This window comes from Symsagittifera roscoffensis, chromosome 4, assembly GCF_963678635.1.
Source record: "Symsagittifera roscoffensis chromosome 4, txSymRosc1.1, whole genome shotgun sequence".
NCBI lineage: Eukaryota > Metazoa > Xenacoelomorpha > Acoela > Convolutidae > Symsagittifera > Symsagittifera roscoffensis.
The window spans coordinates 60,860,827-60,883,784 of record NC_087065.1 but is presented as its reverse complement, the minus strand read 5'-3'; the positions used below and the strand labels follow the sequence as shown (position 1 = coordinate 60,883,784).

General features: G+C 34.6%; 1 protein-coding gene and 1 pseudogene across 1 annotated transcript; one reads left to right on the top strand and one right to left on the bottom strand.

Annotated features, from left to right (window-relative positions):
* Positions 1-11,373: 11,373 nt before the first annotated feature.
* Positions 11,374-16,828, bottom strand: LOC134844552 (transcription elongation factor SPT4-like). Its single transcript, XM_063861279.1, has 2 exons — positions 16,474-16,828; positions 11,374-11,973 (listed from the first exon to the last, which is right to left on the bottom strand). Exons 1-2 carry the CDS (start codon positions 16,720-16,722, stop codon positions 11,824-11,826), a joined length of 399 nt encoding a protein of 132 aa, XP_063717349.1. The 5' UTR covers positions 16,723-16,828; the 3' UTR covers positions 11,374-11,823.
* Positions 16,829-19,757: 2,929 nt separating this feature from the next.
* On the top strand, positions 19,758-21,935 carry LOC134844971 (uncharacterized; annotated as a pseudogene).
* Positions 21,936-22,958: the final 1,023 nt, after the last annotated feature.

Below are 22,958 nucleotides of genomic sequence, written 5' to 3'. Positions count from 1 at the left end.
CGTGAGATGCACAATTGTAACACCATATTCGACAACTATAAAGAGCAATTATGACCAACTTTAGCTGGGATATTTTTTCAAAACGGAGAAAAAAGACAAATGCGGAAAGTAATAATGCATTTGAAATACTCAGACCAACAAAATAGTGAGAATTCAATGTTTATCTAGTAAATTGTACATCATTGGGCCAATAAAACACATCGCCACAAGTTCACCACAAAAATTGAAAAGAGGACAGTCTTGAATGGGAAAAATGCTGATGTGGGAAAACCTGACAAAGCCGCTAGACGTCCCATTCAATTCAAAAACATTTAACACAAAATCGAATTCAAAAGAACAGCTATTTAATCTCAATAAAAAGGGATGAACTTAGATACTTCTCACCTCACGATACAAAAACATGTCATGTATTTGAATTATCAGCGCGCTCTTTCACTCAGTAAGACACACAATTGAAGCATATAGAAGATATTGCCTCAATTTAAGCATAATGTCCTTCTCAACATCGATTTTGACAAATTCAATCTAGGCGAACCAACCAATTAAAAACAAGTTTAACTTCATCATACTGAAACTGATTTAAGAAACAACAACACATGAAGTCAATTGTGATTTGATTGTTGAAAGAAACAGACCACAAACTAAACCGATAGATTCTCAGCCAAAACGCGCGCAAAAACCAAGCCAGGTCTTTATCGATCTCGACGCAGGAAGTCGAAAAAAAAAATGACACAAGCTTATTGTAGCATAACCAGGGTGGGTGATCTAGTGTATTTTTGCAGGATTTTCAAATCGCAACATAGTTTTTTTGCTAACATATCCTGCGAAGCCTACTTTTCTAGCTAGTTCAATTTTTATTTCAAGAAAAAATTTTGAAGTTATTTCAGACTGATTGGTTCGCGAAAAGTTCAAATTTCTCTAAGCCAGCATTTGCAGCTATCAGACTTTGAAATATATCAAGTTATTTCATGGATCGAATCGGTTCGCTAAAAGTTTTTTTATGCAAGTTACTGAAGCGAGCTAGCTTTGAAAAATGACAGAGTGTTCCATAGAGCGAATTATTTATTCAAGTTATGAAAAATTTCAAGCTATTTCATAGAATGATTTGGTTTGCAAAAATTTTAGGTTTTTTAGGTAAGATAACCCAATTAAGAAACTTTGAAACTTCGCGCTCTGGGTCTATCAAAATGGATGTATCACAATGGATGCAAAAATTTATTCAAGTTATGAAAAATTTCAAGCAATTTCATAGAATGATTTGGTTTGCAAAAATTTTAGGTTTTGTAGGTAAGATAACCCAATTAAGAAACTTTGAAACTTCGCGCTCTGGGTCTATCAAAATCTATGTATCACAATGAGTCAGGCAAGCTTTCAAACAAAAAATGCCAGTACAACATAATGTGAATAATTTGCATCGGAAGAAAACTTACTAAGCTCTAATAAAGCCGAAAAAACCCCAGCACAAACCCTCTTAGTCGAAAAAATCAATGAGTTATTAAAAGTTAACACGTGCACCTCACCCTCGCAACACACACACAAACACAAAATTTTATTTGCTGACCAAATGAAAAAATATGCGGCCAGTAAACCGATATAATATAGGCCAAAACCTAAAAAATAGAAAATAAATAAATAGAAAATAAAAAACAATTCAAAAAATTTAAGACCAATGAAAAGTTATAAAATGCCCTTCAATCTCAAAATACACATTCACGCACAATTTTTTCGCTTGCCGAAAGAAGCAATACGAGGCTATAAAGTCGATATAATTTAAGCCGAAACCAATCAAGACGAAAAAATGAAAAAAAAACACCGAAAAAATAATTGTCGCCATGAAAAACTTCAACAATATTCTATTAACAATTTACTAATTTGTGCGATCCACAGGAGCATAAAAACTATGTTGCACGTGAAACGACTCAACATTAAGTCAGTAATCCGATAAAATTTAAGACGAAACCGTTTGGGCAGAAAAATTTTAAAGCGAAAAAAGATACGAAGTCTGAATATTACAAACAGCCAAAGTAAATCAAAACACTAAGAACATCTACAATGTAAATTGTGTATAGAAAAAAATGTACGATGCGGTAACTAAAACGACATAACGTATGCAGACAAAAAAAAAGCAAACAAATAAAAAAAAAGTCCTGTCAGATTCGAATCTAGAACCTTTGCCTTCCCAAAAGTATTTGTTACCTCCAGACCATATGTGCTAGAGATACAATAAATTAGCTTACAGCACGGGAAAAGTAAAAAAAGTGGAAACTAGGCCAAGAAAACATTGGCAGACACTTGATAGGGCGATGATTTTTTAATACTAAATACTTCTCGTTTTAAAAAAAAACAGGCGCTGACCGGATTCGAGCCTAGGCCCTTAGTCGTCAACTAGTTTTCGTCACCAGTAGTTAAATTTGAAATTTCAAAAAAATGAGCAAGTTTGCTGCAGAACGAAATGCTGCAAAAATGATTCAGTGATTTTGCTAAACTAGTTGTTAACCCGAAAAAGTCTTTTATAACGCTTGCTATTCGCAAGCGTAATCAAAATCCGTTTTGTTTTGTAAATTCGAAAAGATATAAACAGAGTGACCGTTTGTTCACTTTTTAAGTTTCCAATAACTATGCAAATTGCTCAATTTTTGGTAATTTTTTGCGAAAACTTTTAGCAAAATTATTGTTTTTTTATACATACATATTTTGATATAATTATGATTTCTTTTTGATCATTCGGTACCCTTACTCAAAAAACTACGGGTAGACTAAAAATGGGCATAATCTCCTCAATTTTTGGGCAGTTCTTATCAAAGTTAACCATATACTTCAAAAAAAATTACACAGAGGCGAAGCTGAGCTTCGCACCACTTGAGATTAAAAATATGAATGAATATGATTAAAATCAAACGGAAAAAATTCAAAAAAACGTTCTTGTCAATAAAAATTACAACAAAAGCCCAAAATATCCAGAACAAAATTGCTTGCAACACTAGAAACTCTACAAAGAGCTTTGGGAATGCTTTAAAGAAGGCATTTTTTTTAAAAATCCTTTCTGCGGAACTAAGAAAACAAAAAAGCAGACGGACAATAATCTAAATTAGCCTTAATCAAAAAATAGTCTTAAATTTTCTATTTGTAAAAAAAAACCGGTCGCACCTGGAACCGGACTCCCGTGCTTTGTGGCCCCAAGCATGGGGGCTACATCAACTTAGAATAAAGCTGAACAATCGAGCTACGAGAACCAAGCCGACAAAAATAAACAGACGGACGATAGCCAGAAAAAGCACAAAAACTCTAGCTAGCAAAAAAACGGCAAGGTTTTGCCATCTAAAGTGGTTGTTTTGTATCTACAACACATAGGCCGGATGGTCGATTGAATTTGAAATTATAATTACCCAGCGGTAACAATGCCTAAAATACCTGAGCAAAAACCATTCATGCCGAAAAAAATTCTAAAATGAATTCTCAACTTATAAAAACTTTAGATCACTTTTCCCCTCAGAGCACGCACACGCGCACAAAAACTTTTTTTGGCGTAACGAAGCATTTAGAGGCCACTAAATTGCTATTAATTGAGCCGAAAAAAAATTAGGCCGATAAAAAAGGCAAAAAATGAAGAAAAAAAATGAAAAAAAAAGTTAACAAATCGAGCTGGTAAAATTACAACCAATGTGAAAAACAAATTTCGATTTAGCCGCAATTTTAATTTTTCAATATTTTTTTATTTTTAATATTTAATAATTGAAAATTGTGGTCCTGGTCAGATTCGAACACAGGCTTTTGAAATTCCAGGCTTATTAGTTACCACTACGCTAAGTGTACAAGAGACACTACAAAATTTGAATTCACTTAGAAGCAATGTACATCAGGAGTCCAATGAATCCTGTGGACAAATCTCGTACCCGAGTGTAATACACTTGCTTATCGCAGAGGAAAAGATTGCGAGATTTTTTATCAATTTAAATCGTAGCCCAAAAATATAGTTCTTTTTTCACAAAGCCAATAGAAATCAAGCAAAAACCAGAAAGCAGAAAAAAAACATCAACTTTGAGCAGACAAGTTGAGCCAAAAAAAACGTATGGAAATTTTTTTAAAATTGTCAAGTCCGCTGAAACCACATTGAACAACACTTGCACCTGCAACTACAAGAGAGTTGTTTACAGTACAAGTAACATCCAAGATGCGGCAACTAAGCTGACGAAAGTTGAGCAGAAAAACAAGTCCGACAACTTAATTTTTTCCTGGAAATGAGTTTCAAGTGCATACAAACAATTGAGAAAAATGGATCATTAGAAACTTCTTCTTTTTTTTTTATTCCGAGGAGAATCTTAACATTCAAAACTACTAAAAAATCATCTGAGCGTGATAACATCAAATTTGAGTGTGAACAAACCTGGAAACTTTTTTCCTCAAAACAAATGACAAAACGAATACAACCATTACGAATGTTTTCACTAAACTTATTGGCACTTCAATAAATACAAACTAGCGTGTAACGCACCTCCGGTGCTTCTAATTTTTGATAACTCATGAAAAACCGCATATATTGGAAACGAGATCTGCAGTCTTTTAGTGTACTCTGACACCACCCCATTACAGGTTGGGTAATTTCAAATTTTTTAATTCCAAATTTGAAAAAAAATTAGAGCGTCATCTAGAATCATAAAAAACGTCATATATCGAAACTTAAAAGATTAAGCATTCATTTTTAGAGGCAAGATTCGCGACCCCTGGGTGTACGCTGACAATCATATGGTTGTCTCTTCATCAAGTAAGGAGTTTCAAATTTTGTAATTTTTTGTACGAAATTCTTTGAAAAATTTTTAAATAAAAAAACATAGCATCTCGGAAACTAAAAGCAACTAAGCAGTCGCATTTGGACGCAAGATTTGCAACTCTTGAGGGTACACTCACATTACTCAATGACATGGCTGAGAATTTCATATTATGAGAAACTTTTTAAATTTATGTTTTCCGAAAACTTTCCAATTAAAACACTAAAAACGTCAAATCTCGAAAACTACAAATATGGGTTAGTCACACTTGGAGGAAAAAGTTACAACTCCTGAGAGTACCCAAGCAGCACCCAAGTACAGGGTTGTGATTTTTAAAGTTTATGAATTTTTTTAAATTTAAGTTAATTTTGAAAAAGTTAAATTTAAGTTAATAAAAATTTTGAAAATCACAAAAAACGTCATATCTGGAAAACTACAAAGATTTGAGCAGTCATAACTGGAGACCAAATTCGCAACCCCTGAGAGTACTTTGAAGGCACCCAACTACAGGGTTTGGAACTTCAAGTTTTGTAAACTAAAAAAATCACAAAAACTGTCGTATCTCGTACACTAAAATGATTTGTGCATTCATAATTGGAGGCCAAAATTGCAACCCCTTGAGGAATCCTGACAGCATCCCACAATCGGCTGCTTAACTATAACTCGGTGAAATAACCACTTAATTCAAACTGGAAAATCGAAAAAAAAATCCTAACCATTGCAATATACGTGAAAAAATATCAACGTGAAAAAATTCGTGAGCTTAAACGTGAAAAAAATTCTTTCGTTAAACATGCAAAAACAATACAATGAAAAAGCTTAAACGTGGCGAGATAGTGAAGCCCGCATTTAAATAGATAATAGATTTGAAGCTCTTTCAACTTCTACAACCTTTTTTGACAGACATTAGTTGATAAAACTAACCTACTTAGGAAAACTGGTCGGATTGATTTTTGTTCCAGAGAACTCTGAAAAGGAAGGCAACTTATAAGCTTAAAATCAAGCTTCACATCTGCTTTCATTTTCAACTTTGAGACTGAGAAGCGTATAACCTATGACTTTTTTCCGCCAATTGAACTGTTGTTACTCAGAAGCGAAGCAAAGCTTTGTACTACTTGTGAAACAACACAAACATAGCATGACAAAATAGCACAAAGATATTGAACGATATTGAGACAAAAGCCGCTAAAAAGAAAAAAACTTTCTGAACACGTCTAGAAGAGCTAGATCTACCAAAATTGTCTCAGCTTTGTCTCAATTTAATATAAAAAAATCATTCTAAACTGAAAAAACATGGTAAACAAGACAGTTGAAAGTTAAATTTGCATCAACACAAACCTTACGAAGTTGAAAGAGCTAAATAGAAGAAACATAATCGACATTTTTGAAAAAAAAATCATAGAAAAAAAAATAAAATTACCCCCTCAAAAGACTCGTATACATAAGAACCTTGTGTCGCTCATTATGAAAGCGTTAAATTTTAAAATGTATTCTCATTTTGAAAGCGTCACCTAGAAACCTTATGGGGCCTCTGGAGAAACTTGGAGGCCAGATTTGCAACCACTGAGAGTCCCTGAGAGCACCCTACTATAGGGTTAGGAATTCAAAATTTTAGGTATTTTTTTAAACCTAAGTTTCCCAAAAAAAAAATTAGAAAAAAAACGTCTTATCTCGGAAATTAAACTGATTTGAGCATTCATATTAAGATGAAAGGTTTGATGCGCCTGGTTGTACGCTGACAAAAAGGTTGTATCTTCATCAACTTAGTAGTTTCAAATTTTTTTGTATTACTTTGATCTTTGAGAACTTTTGAAAAAATCAAATAATGTCACATCTCGGAAACTCAAAGCATTTGAGCAGTTGCGTTTAGCAGTCGCATGTGGCAAGATTTGCAACTCTTTAGAGCACCCTGACAACAACGAACTATAGCGTTGGGAATTTCAAATTTCGAAAAAAAATAATTTAAATTTTCCGAAAAATTTGAAAAAAATCACAAAAAACATCACATCTCGAAAACTACAAAGAATTGAGCAGTCATATTTGGAGGCACGATTTGCAGTTTTTGAGAGTACTTTGAAAGGACCTAATTGCAGGGCTGGGAATTTCAGATTTAAAAAAAAATCATAGTTATTTGAGTTTTCTGAAATTTTTTGAAAAAATCACAAAAAACGTCATATCTCGAAAACTACAAGGATTTGAGAAGTGAGAATTGGAGGCAAGACTCGCAACCCCTGAGAGTACCCTGACAGCACACAACTACAGGGTGAAAATTTCAAAAGTTGAGAAATTTTTTCAATTTAAATTTTCTAGAAATTTTTTGAGAAACCTCGAAAATTGCCTATCTCGTTTAACCAAAAAGAATTTGGTTATTCATATATGGAGGCCAGAATCACAAAACCTGGGAAAACTCTGACAATATCCTACTATTGCGTAGCTACTTTCAAACTTGATGAAAAAAAACACTGAAATCAAACTGGAAAATCGAAAAAAAAAACCTTAACCATTGCAATATACGATATAGCTTAAACTTGAAAAAAATCATTTGTTAAACACGCAAACATTATACATTGAAAAAGCTTAAGCTTCGCGAGATAGTGAAGCCCGCATTTAAATATGTAAAAAAAGATAATAGATAGATAATAGATGAAAGTCAAAAAATTAGGCGATGGGTAGACAGACAATCAAATTAATTAAAAAAGCAGGTAGACAGACTTAGTTTGGCCTCGAAAAATAATACTGAAAAATTGATGACCTTGCGAAAAATTAATTGAAAAATTTTGTTAAGCTTTTGCAATATATGATATAGCTGAAACATGAAAAAATTCTTTCGTTAGATATGCAAAAATGTTATGCTTTAACATGGGAGATAGCTGTCAATCGCATTTAAATATAGTATAGATAGGTAAGAACGAAAAGTGCTGCGAAAACAATGTTTTGTTGTGATAATATTTGCTAAATTTAATTTGTATGATCATAAAAGTTGTCAGCTCCTAAGATTGTTGGATGTAGCTCAATGATACAGGGTTGTGATTTTTGAAATTTGTGAATTTTTAAAAAAAAAAAAAAATCACAAAAAACTTCATATCTGGAAAACTACAAAAAATTGAGCAGTCATATTTCTAGGCAAGATTCACAATCTTTGAGAGTACTCTGACAGTACTCAACTACAGGATTGGGAAGTTCAGATTTTAAAATAATAATCGTAATTTAAATTTTCTGAAAATTATTTTAAAAAATCTCAAATCGTCTCATTTCATTAAATAAAATGATTCGGACATTCAAAATTGGAGGCCAAATTCGCAACCTCTAATTTGATATTGGGCTTCTCAATTTAAACTCGGTAAATTAACCACTAAAATCAAATTGAAAAAACGAAAAAAAAATTCTTAACCATTGCAATATACGATATAGCTTAAACATGCAAAAATAATACGTTGAACAACGTGTAAAACAAACTACTGGATTAGAAGAAAAAGTCTACGCTCCAAACTGATAACGCCTGCTAGTCGCATGCATATTAATACCGAGCAAATTAACAAACGGAGAAAAAATTTTTAAAATTTTTTTTTTTTTTCAATTTTCATTAAAATTTTTTCATAAAAAAATCTTAATTTCAGCAGTGACTTAAAACTCAATTGCCTCTACCAATGGGGTTCAGAATTGGTTTTCAGAAGTTATTCAGAAACTGGCATTCGGAAACTAAGCCGATTAAAAAAAACAGACGGTCGAAAAAGTATAAAATTTCTTGTTTGCAAAAAAAAAACAAGTCCCGGCAAGATTCGAATCACAAGCCTTTCTCGTCTCAAGCCGGTGAGTTAACTCTACGTCAGATGCGCCTGATAGCCGATTGATTTGAAATTATCATGCAACAATTTGAAACATGTGTAGCTTTAACGAGCGGCTAAGCCTTGTTAACAAAGTTGTTAACAGGAAAAAAGTCTAGTACCCGGTTGCAACACCCTTGCTTATGACAAGGGTAATTAGAGAGCATAAATTACCCAACGTTAAGCTAATTACTTTTCAAGAAATTGAAAGAAAAACCGACAAAAGTCAATTTGGCACGTGAACTTTTTTTCGAGACTCCTTGAAAAACTCAAGGTAAATAAGTGTCTCCTCTGCGTTCTAATCAACTAATTGAAGACGCAAGAGGAAAATTACCAAACAAAGACAAAAATTAGGCCGATGCTTTCTTACAATTCTAAGCAAACAAAACACTGTTTAAATTGTGCTTTGTTGCTATGCAGAAACATTTGTTTTTGTTGCTACGCGTTTTTGTAGAAAAAATTTTGAGCAACATTTAAAATGTCGTTCAAGTTTTTATATAAACATAAAATTTTGTCATAACCAAGCAAAACCATGGGTTTCTGGAAAACCAAATCATCAAAAAATGTTCAGAATTATCATGCTTCAATGCTTAACATTTTAGATTTTCATTTAAAAAAAAAACAGAACAACTCAAGCTAAGCAAAACAAATGCCTTTTAAACTGACTTTTTTTAATCTTAAAACCCAAAACTAACACTGAAAATTGAATTCAAATTATGCTGACCCATTTTATTGTGAAAATTAGAATGTTGAAAACGAATTCAAATGTTGCACCATATTCATTCTAATAAAATTCAAAGCAATTTTGTGAGCATTAATTTTTGTCTAAATTCCACCCAATTTGAGAAAAACGCGTATTAAATTTCAGGTTTTATCCTTTTTGTCCGGAGAAATTGAATACACCAAAAACCGGAACCTTCGAACCGACAAAAAACCATCCAAAAATTGAACCATAATCCACTTCACAAATTTCCAACGAAATATAATGCAACTCAAACTTTAAAGGCTCCAAATGAGCAGTGTCAAATATATCAGAATTTTTTTTACAAGTTTCAAACGGTAGCCATAACCTTGCGGATTGATAGAAAACAAATCGAAGAATATCTGCACGCGGTTTCGCATTAACGGCTAAGATTCGATTTCGATTAAGGGAAAAATGTTAATTATCCACGAATACACCATGAAATTTTCCTGCATCGGCGATACGGAGTTCGCAACACTTGCGAAGCGATACAACCAAAAGATCGAATTTCAAGATAGAAAAAAGAAAATGAGACGGAAAGTACTAAAACAATTAATTGAAAACAAGTATGTTGAAAAAATTTATAAAAGTTTTTTGATTGCGTCGACTGACAATCAGTTTAAGGAAAACACAGACGATATACGCAATTACCAGTATTGAATAAGCATTCACACTTATCAAGCACCCACTTAGTCGAAAACACTGGGGTCGACTACAAATCAATTAAGCGAAAAGAAAAAAAAAAAAAAAAAAAAAAAGGAACGTCTTCAAATGTTCAAAATCAGGGATGGTAAATTTTCAAATAACAGAAAAACTTTCAAGAGAGTAGCCGATCGGAGCTTTGCCTCACTTGTTATACTGCATAAACCTAGCATTGCAATTTAGCTGCAACAAGCTATTGCAAAAATATTGAAAAAAAAAACGATTACAAAATAATCATATTTTTGTCTTGAATGGTGTTCAATTTGAAGAAAACACGTCCAGCAATCACCGGCGGCAAATGAGTATTTAAAACATTTATCGATCGGCAACTAAGCCGATAAAAACTTTTGTCATGAAAAACTTTTGCGCTCTCAAATTGAGGAGGGGGTGTGAAAATGTTTCCTTTCAAACGAAGCAGTATTGGTACACTACGCCGACAAAATAAAAGCTGAAACTTTTAAGATCGAATAAAGTAAGAAAATGTTGAGAGAAAAACGATAACAAAAAGGGGAACTATACACAGCTAGGGTTACAAAGTTCAGAAATTACACGAGTGAAACAAATGCAACAACCATAAAAACTACACTAGGTACAAAAAATTCCGTGATGTGCAACCAAAATGAAAAAACATAATCAGACATACAATAGAATGAAAATGTTTTTGAAACTGAATAATTCGCGTTTTCAAACAAAACTGGTCCTAGCCGAATTCCAACCGCGGACATTTGTTGTCCCATGCGTAGTCGTTGGTTTTAGGTCAAGTGAAAGAGAAGCCCACAAGCTTGAATTTATCCAATCAAGATATCAATAGACAAGTTGTTAAACAAGTTAAGCTGAAAAAAAAATATTTCGATTTAAGAACTCATGCTAGATCGAAGACGCAATTACAGTTTAAATTGCTTGTATCTGAAAAAATTAAGCCGAAAAATAAATAGACAAACGACGGTCCGACAATTCAATTTTCCAAGAAAATTCATTTTATGCTTATAAAAAAAGCGAAATTCACACTTCAGACCTTTATTAATAGACCAAATGGGAATTGACCTTGAAGTTGTTGAGGTTCGATAGAAAAGCAAGTATCGATGAGGTTCGATAAAAAAAGCTTTGTAAGAAAAGTTTTTTACGCGAAAAATTCTTGTTCCCGATTACAAGTCACTTCCACTCGCAAGTGATATCAATATTTGTATTAAATTACTTTGTCATAAACTTGTCAATAGCTTTAATGAAACGGGGAGACAATTTGCTTGAGGATTAGATTGGAAAAGATCAACTGTTTGTATCTTAAAGCTATATGCTGAATGAATATGGACCACCTACTGGATCTGGAACAAAAACGATACTCAAATACTTAAATTAAATTAAAACAGAAACAATCGTAGAGAACTATTTAAAAGAGTACAATAGCGCAGCAAAGAAGCACTCAAAAAAGACATATATTACATCACTAATCCGAAAACTTTGACTTTTCCCCCAAAAACACACGTTACCTTATAAAAACGAAATACCGACCGACAAGAATACTAATTCGCATTGATCAGCCAATCAAATGTTCAGATGCATCCTTCTCGAGATGGCTCAAATTTGACTTGAAACGTACATCACTTTTGTGAAACGTACAGTAACTTTTTCAAAGAAATAAAAACTATGTCACAATAAAATCAGCCATTAAATTAGTTTGTACATCTCAGGACGTAGCAGTTTATGTTATATTCAATTCGAATACCATTTTCCTTTCCAGTCATCCGGTTTTTGGGTTTCGCGTATGAGTGCGTGCTTATGTATCTTTCTTCTACTTGTGACTGGTGTCCCTTGACCTGTAGACTATCCCGTGTGACTTCAGTTCCTGCTGGATGTGGCGAGGCAGAGTGCCTGACACCGAGATTGCATACATGCCTTGAACACACTTGTCCACCCTCTGCCACTTACCAACCCACGACTCCTAAACATGGACAATGCGAATAGCACTTGCTAATCGGATCAAACAAGTTGAAGCGTATTCAGAAAGGTTTAGCATCAATAACACAACGTGAGTAGTCAGTACCGTTAGAGACATCTTCTCATCAATTGATACCAATCAAAGGTTGCGAATTTGTGGGGGATGGTCGAACTATCTTTGGTACTATTAAACGTGGTACAATTATGATAGTTAGGTTTAAAATTTAGATATCTCTAATCTTTCATACTTCTGGTTTTTTTTCAGGGACCCAACTATCATGCTATTACTATGAATAAACCTATTTTAACATTTTCAGCGCGGATATTTTCGTCAAAATGCTGTCTTTTTAGAAATTGAGGAGAGATCCGATTTTATTCACGTAGATGAAAGGCCGACGAAACTTTGGGAACACTATTAAGCATAAGCATAAAGATAAGAATAAACAGAAATGAAATTGATAATTGCTTTATTCTCCAATCAGTTCAGTCTGTTAGTTATGGAGGCAAACACATCAGACTGCTGATCTCGAAGCTTTTATGTTTTTTTTTTGGTAAAAACTAAACCAAATTGAAAAACATGTACCACAAGGTATTTTTTAATCGGCTGCAAAATCCAACAAACAAAATCCACTTTCGAAACTTCGAAAATCCAAGAACGTTTTTTTTTCTTCGCCATTTGGAAGTTTGCTTTAGGAGAGAAGAGTTTGCCTTCCTTTCAGTAAAACAATCTGAACTTAAACTTAGAGACGAAACGGAGCTTTGCACTACTTGCACTTGCGATACAAAATAACAGAGAATAGCAGAGGTAGCCGAAAGCCACGAAAGAAAAAATGAAAAACGCAATAAACCACTACAAAATTTTCATACGTCTCAAAAACTCAATTGTATAAGAACCTGTCGCAGAGCACGAATGCTATCATTAATTAAGCAGCAAGACAAAAATCACTGATCGGTAACTATGCCAACGAAACTTGGTTAGGTGCTCGTAAGTCAGGGAAAAAAACTTGTCTAACGAAGTATAAGACAAAAAATTTTTTGAAAATCGTAGATTTAAGTAATCTCAGAAGCACACAAATGCAATTAAACCTAGTTTCATTTTTCGAACGACATAATATAGGGCAACTAAATCGATTAAACACGCCTAAACCAATTAAGTCGAGAAAACTTTTTACGCGAATTATACAATCATGGAACATAATTACCTGCAACGATTAAATTTTGGATATGGTTTTGTCCAAAACTTGAAGAAGATGAAGTATCAAAAATGAGCGTATTAAAGAAATTCAGCCAAAAAATTAAACCAAAACACGATCCTGCGAAAAACAGATTTTTAAAATCAAGAGATAAATTTACAGATAAACTTTTGGAATTTTTTGAAAAATTAGTGATATTTCATTTAAAAAAGGTGCCAATACCTTTGAACTAATATAAAAAAAACTTGTTAAAAATTAAAAGCAATAGAAAGCTCAATAGCAAGAAAATAAGCATGAAAGGACCGACGTAGAAACAAAAGCCATGCAGAAGAAGAAACATTTATTTATTTTTTCCTTCACTTAAAGAACCGTTTTTTGAGAACGCTTTTTGAGAAAATCTACTAAAATTTAACACTTCTAGCCTTATCATGAGCAAAGATTATCATTTTTTTTCGACATATATTATCTGATCTAATGGCAATTAAAGCTTTACAAACCTGATTCTATTGGCTAAAACCGGCAACAGAGCGCTTAATCCAATATTAACAAGGGTACCCAGTTACTTTGGAAGTAGGACAGAATTTCCCGACCATACACTTAACAAACACATAAAAAAGCTTTTCCAGGCATTTTTTCCAATAAGTGATGTTTTTTGTGCGGCGAGTAAAAGGATCTAACAAAGACCTAAAAATTAGGCATATTCGGCAATCATAAAAAATAGGCAAATCGGGCAACCGTTTCAGTCAAAAACGGAAAGAAAAAGAACACGAAAATCAAAAAAAAACTTTTAATTTCTTTTCACTTATTTTTTGCATTATTATTTTTTTGAAATTTGGAAAACTTTTATTCCAAAGACGGCGCTAACAAATTTTCAAAAATTATTTTCACTAGACCTAAAATAGAGTTTCAGGGTTTATTTTTCTAAACTAAGCATGCTCGCGTGCTTTTTTGTTCGAAATTAGAATAAAACTCAAACCGGTTTTTCTCGACAATGGGACAACTTTTTGAAAATTTTTCATTGTCGCTCGAATTAGGGCAGAAAACAATTTAGTATGATACATAACTGCACCCAATACGATTACTATTTATGAATTTATGATAAATGATTTGATAGAAAAATAAAAAAAGGCTTATCGCTCGCTTTACTCGGTCAAAAATAGACGAAAATTTAAAAATGGTTTTCCTCAGCACTCGGCTGTAAAGGCTTTATTATGATGTATCCGATGATTGTTCGTGCAACCTAATTTTTGAGAGGAAAACAGAAGAAAAAACTTAAAAACACCCGAATACAAAATTCTTACCCATTTTCAATGGTCGGAACAAAAACCAGTTGACGAAAAACTGATCAAATATTATATCAAGAAAATTGCGCGTTGACCCCTGATTTCAATTATCTTCACCAAAAACAATATGAATAATATAGCATGCCACTCAAAAATTAGCGAGTTAGTTTTTGAATAAATCTTCATCTGCAAACAAATTTTTTTATGATTCAAATGTTTCTTTAGTTGTTTCTTAAGAGTGTCCACTAAGCCAAAATTAGGCTTTCTTAAATTAATTGGAAAATTTGATTCGATTACAATTTACAGTGGCGTGAAATTTCAACATTCAAAATCCTAACTTCTGGGCCAAAGACTTTAAAATCTCATACAAAATATCTGAAATGTGTAGGACACAAGATATTCGGCAGATGAGCAGACAGAAATAAAGCCGACAAGCCAATTAGCTGATAATCAATCAAAATTTTTTAGCCCAAAAATAATCGACAAAATCCATACATGTACTGAAATCAAGGTGTTATACACAATTCGCAAACTGAACCGAGAGCTTAATCGAATACCGAAAAATCATAATATCGATGTTAAAGCGTAACATCGATGTTTTTATCGCTATTCGAACAACTAGATCTATCAAAATGAATAAAAATAGTTTTGGAAACACGTGCCCAGACAAAAGAATGCAAAATTAGGATCGGAACAAATTCTTAAAGAATATTGTAAAAAATGTAGAATCTCCCTTTCCCTCAAAACACATTCGTGCACAAAAACATTTTCGGTCATCAAACGACGCAACAAGAGGCGGCTAAGTCAATTTTAAAAAGCCGAAACCGATTAAACCGAAAAAGACAAGACGAAAAAAGACAAAAAAAAAACGAAATTTTAACGAATCGAGTAGGTAAATTTACAACCAAATTAAAAATTTCAATTCAGCCAGAATTTTATAAAGCTAAAATACTTAAACTAACTACAGTGAAAAATCTTACAGCAAAAAAACGATTCTTAGATCTGGAAACTAAGCCGACAAAACGGAAGCAGACAAATAATAGACCGAAATTGTTTTGAAGCTGAAAATTTACCGTTTGAAAAAAATAGGTTCTGGTCAGATTCGAACCCTGGAAATTTGTTGCCCCAAGCGTATTCGTTACCTCCGGGCTAAGTGTACAGGAGACAGTAGAAATTTGAATATATTATGAGCCAACGTACCAACAGGATTTGATGAGTCCTGCGAACAAAGTTGTTTACGGTGAAAAAATGTCTAGTACCCGATTGCACTACACTTGCTTATCGCAAGGGTAAAAATGACAAGAAACTAAAAAAAAAATTAAAAAGTAACAAACCGCGATAATTAAGGTCGCCATCTAGAAAGGTGAAAATAAAGCAAACATTTTTCAGAAAACATCACATTTCAAGAAGCTCGATGTACCATTTACAAAGCAATCACGATTCCCTGCATAAGCGACGAGACATGTAAGTTGGAGAGTATATTGGTAACTTACCATTTCTAAGTTCGTTCTAAATTTATCATTATGCAAACAAAATTATTTACGGGGGAAAAATTCTAGTATCCGTTTGCAATACCCTTGCTTACAACAAGGGTAAAAAATAGCGAAATCAAACTAGATCTATCGAAAAGACTATATTTGAAACAATAACGCGCCAAGATAAAAGAATTTGAAACTAGCATCGAAAGAAATGTTATCATGCGGTAACAAAGCCGCGTGAATACCTTAAAAGAAACGGATATTTAAAATAACCAACTCAACCATGCTTAATATTTGCAACCGAGAGGAGTAGGATTTGCAGAGGACGAAGATGTGAAGGTGTCTAGAATTGAGTCCGGTGGACAAGTTGTTTACGAGAAAAAAGTCTAGTAACCGATTGCAATAATCAGTACCCGGTAATCAGTATATTAAGAGCATCAACAACTAGCCTTGAACAAACATAAATTCGGAGCTGATTTACTCTGTAGCACAACACATCATCTGAATTATAGACTGAATTCAACATGACTGTCATGGATAAATCTCTCACCTCAGGACTCGTGAGAGCAATCATGCCTTCGAAGTTGGAACTGGTGAAGTCATGCACGTTCTCCGAGTTGCTTCGCATGTGTAGAAAATCATCACAATTGTCGCATCCGTCTAACTCAAACTGGTCTTCTGTCTTAATGAGTGAACAGAGGAGACATGCCCTTAGTTTTCTGATCTCATGGGGAAGACTTTGCATCTTCATCTCAGCTGTCGCCGGCCCTCCTTCGCTGTACACCAAATCCTCTTCCATAATAGCAGCACAAATTAGAAGCACACACGCAGTTCAAATGAAAAATAAAAAGTTTATTTTCTATTAAGACTTTTAAAAAAAATTGATGTTAAAAACTACATGTCTTTAATCTGAAATGAAAATGTATTTGGTCAACGACTCAGCAAAGGCTATTAATAATGTGAAATTTTGACCCAAAATCAATTTTACATTACGCCCAAATAAAACGCCAGTTTTAAAAAATATATATTATTCAAATATAACTCATACTCGAAGCTACGAATTATCGTTCACTTGCAGTTTTAAATTGATGATTGAATTTAACAAGATATAACCCAATCAGTTCACGTTCTAGTATCAACTTCGCTCGGAGAATTCTAAAAAACTTCAGCCTTGTTTTGATCTCTTCAACCATCGCCTCGTTTTTACACAGCATGTAAGCCTCAAATCTGGTAACAGCTGAAAACAACCATCCATAGCATACCAATACATCGACTATGGTAACAAATTGAGCATCCGAATAAATCGGATCAGAATTCTGAATCTTCGAAGCTTTTATGTACTCTCGAATGAAATTTTCGCGTTTTTTTCTGCCGGGAAGTTTCAAAAGTGTTAGTCTTACATTTCCACCGCCAATATCTTCTCGACACTGAGTGTACAAAAATGAGGCCAAATCGTAGCCCCACCAATGCATGGAAATCATGTCAAAATCAATGATTTTGTAATTAGATTTTCGCTCATCGACGAGAATATTATTTGGATAAAAATCGTTGTGACAAACTTTATGTACAGCCCCACGCAACTTCAGCTCGGAGTTAATCCACAAAAAACTTTCATGTGCGTCAAAACTTGTCTCGATAGTTTTTTGAATATAACTCAAATTCTTCTTCACTCGTTCCTGTTGGTACTGCATACAAATCCACTTTTCAGGTAAATTTTGCAGATCATCAAAACTCTGCAACTTTATGTGGATACTCGCAACGAGTCTTGCAACTTGTTTCCAATCAAACAAACCCACTTGTAAAGGACTCCCTGAAAACTCCTGGATTTCGAACCCAGACGATGATTCATAATGTAAAATCTTCGGGGCTAAATCGTAACTCGAGAGATATTTCTGAAACTTAAGAGAAACAATCTGAGTTTCAGCCTCAGAACTTTCGTTACTGATTCTAGTTTTAAACACAAACCTGCGATTTTGCGCCCCTTCGCTTGAATGTTTAAAACTGACAACGAAGACAGAGCTAAATATTCCGGTTTTACATTTCTGGTACGAGTAAGAAAGATGATCTTGTTCTGAATCGGTCAGAAACCCTCTGCACTGTTCTATAATATCATCGATTTGCATAGCTGAGGGCAAATAATGAAAGATCGAAGACCATTTCTTATCTGACACGTTTTACTTGTTTATCTCAAAATGGTCAACAAAACTGCAAGTTTGAAAACATGTATCTTTAGTTTATAAACTCTGGCTTAAATTCAACTGAAGAAGCTTAACAAAATTGATCTGGATCTGTTGCAAGCGCCAAAGAAAAAGAACTTCAGAAAATAAATCCGTATCGAGATGAGCTGGTCCGAGACTTGCTTCTCAAGCTAATTTACGACGAAATTGAGGCTCGCTTGAGAAAGGGAGGGTACGAGAAATTTGTCAAAATTTTTTTGAAGTAATTGTTGTTAATCACCCTTATTGAAGCAAAAATATATTGAGTAATTTCATTTTCCCATGACTATAAATTAAAAGCATCTTTTCCTATTATTTCCGCTTTTCAAATATAGCCAGCAGACAAATGGAAAATTGTTTCTGAAATCAAGGATACCAACATTTTTTTGGATTTTTTCTAGTTCCATAAAACAAACTGCATCATCTAACAACAATTATGCAAATCAAGCATCTTCTTTGGTTTACAAATTTTTGTGATGAAGTAAAGCAGCTTACAAAAACTTCCTTAGAAGATAATAATTTTTTCTACTGGAAACTCTCAATCTTAAATTCTCCTTTGACACTAAAACTAATCAAGCTTTTTCGTGCATCAAAAATTCAAAACCAATCAGGCGGGTTAAAGGAAAAAGAGCCTTAATTTTGAATTAAGCAGCTTTGCGATTGAAGCGCGTAATTTCTCTTCAATTTAACAAATAAGTATGAAATAAGCTTTAAAAACAAACCAGAAAAATAGGATATAAAAAAAGGGATATAAAAAGGAGATATAAAAAAAGATCTAAAAAAAGATCTAGAGATATTAAAAAAAGAGATAAAAAACAGAGATCCAAAGACATATAACACAGGAGCGAAGTTGCACTTCGCAAACACAAGCAAAAATATGACCGACAATGCTACTGGGAAAAACTGAATGAGTAAAACTTTGAGTCTACAAACTGTCTCAAGTGACGCACGCCAATTATGAGTCTACATAATCGCTAAGTGACGCAAGCCAATTATGACGCATTAGCAGTACCGGTCAATTTGAAAAGAAATTTACCAACTAATATTCCTCAATTTATAGAGCGGACGCATTTTAACTAGTATACAGAAACATTCAATAAAAACATCCGACCCTCCCCAGGTTCGAACCCTCTTATTTTGCTGCTGGTCGCCTTCCCCACCTCTACGCTACAGAACCATGATACTTTGAAGCTAAAGTGCTAATTGTAATATAATAGTGTGTGTTAATATCCTTTCCTTAGCATTGGCTGTACTTAATAGCTGGATCAAAATGAACACTTTCAAAATGAACACATTGTCGCAACAATTGCATCGCAACAATATTTGCAACTTGGGTTGATAAAAAAAAAGAAAGCTCATTCTATAACACAAGCTATGCTGGTGTAAAAAAGGGATATAAAAAATATATGAAAAAGAGATTAAAAAAAAGAGATATGAAAAAGAGATCTAAAAAATCGAACAAAGAGATATGAAATATTTTTAAAAAGATATTAAAAAAGAGATATAAAAAAGAGATATAAAAAAGAAATCTAGAAAAAAGAGATATAAAAATGATATTTAAAAAAGAGATACAAAAAGTAAGCATGAACACCTTAAGAAGAAACAGCATGCACTCCTTGAGGCTACTTCAAAACCCTCTGGACATAATGAACTTAAAAGAAAAGATCTAAAAAAAGATATAAAAAAGAGATATAAAAAGAGATATAAAAAAGGAGATGCAAAAAGAAAGAAAGAAGTCCTTAAGAAGAAACAGCATGAAATCCTTGAGGCAGCTTCAAAGTCCACTGGACATCATGGACTACCTTGAACGAAACGTGATCGGTGCAACTACCCTGACATACAGTCCCTTCGGCACCCGACAAATAACGTACGCGGATTTCACCGCGTCAGGCCGATCACTCCGTTGCATTGAAGACTACATCCAATTTGAAGCGCTTCTCTGGTCCGGTAACACTCACACTCAGTCATCTTTCTGCGGACTCTAGACGACAATCCTTCGCGAAGAAGCGCGAGACACGATTCGAATGTCCTGCAACGCGCCAAAAGATGAACACGTGGTGATTTTCACAGGAAGTGGGTGCACTGCAGCAATGCACAAAATGATAAACGTCCTTGACATCAGCGAAAACAATCCGGCCATTGTGTTCATTGGACCTTTTGAACACCACAGTAATGTTCTACCCTGGCGAGAGAACAAGCACGTTGAGCTCATCAGAATCAATTTCAATCAATTCGGCGAATTCGACGTAGATCAATTGGAAAACTATTTGAAGAAATACAAATCAGATCCGAGAAGGAAAATCGGATCCTTTGCCAAATCGAGTAACGTCACAGGGGTGTTGACAGATTGTCACAGAGTTGGTACTTTGATGCACAAACACGGAGGAATTGTCATGTGGGATTATGCAACAGGAGGACCGCACCAGAAAATTTACGTCAAGGGAGAAGGCAAATACAAAGACGCTGTGTTTATTTCCGTTCACAAATTCCTCAGAGGTCCCCAGACACCAGGAATTCTGATTGCTCGCAAGTCTTTGTTCGAAAACAAAGTTCCACACAGTCGCGGTGGTGGATCTGCGCTCTATGTACCGAGAATTGAACAGAGATACTTGGACAACATCGAAGCCAGAGAAGAAGGTGGAACACCTCCAATCGTGCAGTGCATTCGCGCAGGACTGGTCTTCAAAGTGAAAGAGTCCATTGATTCAACAGTAGTTGCAGACCGCGAAACGTTCCTCGTAAATAAAGCTATGGAGAAGTTCAAAAACATTCCAGGCTTTCATTTATTGGGAAGCTACTTCCTACAGCGAGTGCCAGTATTCTCGTTCCTCGTATTCCACGAACACTCGGGTCTCTACTTGCACCACAACTTCATAACTCAAATTTTAAACTATCTTTTTTGTCTGCAGTGTCGAAGTGGGTGTGCATGTGCCGGACCTTACGCCATTGACCTGCTGGAATGGACGAGGAGGTGGAAGAGAGATTCGTGAAAGCGTTCGACCAAGACACTTCCAAAGTCGACTCCATCAAACCTGGATTCTGTCGGTTCAGCTTGGCGTTCTACAGCTCAGACCAGGAAAGTGACTTCATTCTTGATGCCGTCGAATTTGTATGCAAATTCGGAATTTACCTGCTGCCATTCTACCACTTAGACGTTAAGAGCGGAGTCTGGAGTCATGTACAGTCAAATAAACATGCGCAGAAGTTCCCGCACTTGGACGAGTTTAGATGTACAGACAACCTAAGTGATGAGCTCGAACAAAATTCACTGAGCTCGAAACAATTCAGCCGTTTAAAGTTCAAAACATACAACAGATACCTCCTAGAGGCAGGGCAACTTGTGGAAAAAATAATGAGCGGAGACGAGACGCTACCGACGAGGAGCAACAATGTCCAATTGGAAGGCGGATACGAGGAACCCATTTCGTGGTTCATGACCCAAAAAGAAGCCTTGAAATGGGTGAATAGTCCAACAATGGCCAAAATGCAGAGCAGCGGCCTCTACCTATTATTCCGTGTCACTACATTTCCAGATCCGACAGCAGAGAGGAAAGAAAAACACAATATCGAGGGCAAACAGATACGCCCTCTCCGTCCAATCAAAATCCAAACTATCGGAGATGAACATATATCAGCAGCAGCCAATAGCAGTTCATTTGACAATACTCCCATCTCTACTCCAAAATCAGTCCCTCAGTCCAAAATCAGTTCCTCAAAAAGTGACAGTGTCGATAACCGAAAAGCCATTGTGAGCACACCAAGGACAAGATCACTCACAACAGAAAATGGCGACTGAAGCATACCAAGCTTGCAGCGCAACCATCAACATATCAACGCTCACTGCAGACAGCATTGACCAAATCACAGTAGCAAATACGTGGACTCGAAGCCCAAAACTGGACTGCCTTTCTCGAGGCACCTTATAAGCGGCTCAGAAAACAAAGTCAGTGCCCAAACCAAAGAAATATCGCGACCATCTAGTTTAGATTCAACAGCCTAGTAGCATAGCACTTTCAGAATTCTCATGTCAATAAGTCAAATATAGGCTCGTGCACATCAAAATGACAATTATCAATACATACTTTGTAGCATTATGACAAGCGATGTTTCTTTTACCGCGATGTTTCTTTCAACGCCCCCGCCATCGAATCTTATAACAAAAAACGTCGATCACAAAGTCTAATAGCTATGACAACACGAGTAAACCTATTTGGTCTTCGCATCATTGCCATCCATGAAACACACTGGTTAAAAAGTGAAACAAATATTAATTACGGTTGGAAATGAACCATTTAGAGAGCAGCAAAGATTTATCCAACTTCCGTTCATTCTCCATTACCTTTTTTCGCTTTTCCAGATAAAAATTAAAGACTCATCGTCGTAGAGATGTTCTTCACAGTTGTTAATATGATGCACATCGCACTTCCTTGAAAAAAATTTTTTTTCGGGCTGGATGAAGTTGGTATTGGTATGAGCTTTGTTTAACTCTGTATTCTATGTTTGTTATTGTTTAACTTTTTGCGCGCAAAATAAAGGACTACAAATTAACACCAGATATAATCGATTGATATGTCCTACTAAATCCCTTTCAGTCCTGATTCGATCGATATCAAAAATAACAAAAAAATTCTGAAGAAACTGAATGAACAATTCATTTGCTTTCCAGTCAGATTAAAGCCACCACGAAGAGAACAAATTGTTCTTCAAATAGTTTTTGAAGCTTCATTTAGCTCTTCCCAGTCCCAAGACTCAAATATTTAAATATATATAAAACTTTTAAACCCTCTTCTACGACATGCACAAAAAATACCCAAATTTG

Coding starts and splice junctions, on each gene's coding strand:
- LOC134844552 (XM_063861279.1), bottom strand. CDS start 16,722: ATGGAAGAGGATTTGGTGTACAGCGAAGGAGGGCCGGCGACAGCTGAG. Junction 11,974..16,473: donor TTGCTCTCACGAGTCCTGAG/GTGAGAGATTTA, acceptor GTCCATGTTTAG/GAGTCGTGGGTTGGTAAGTG.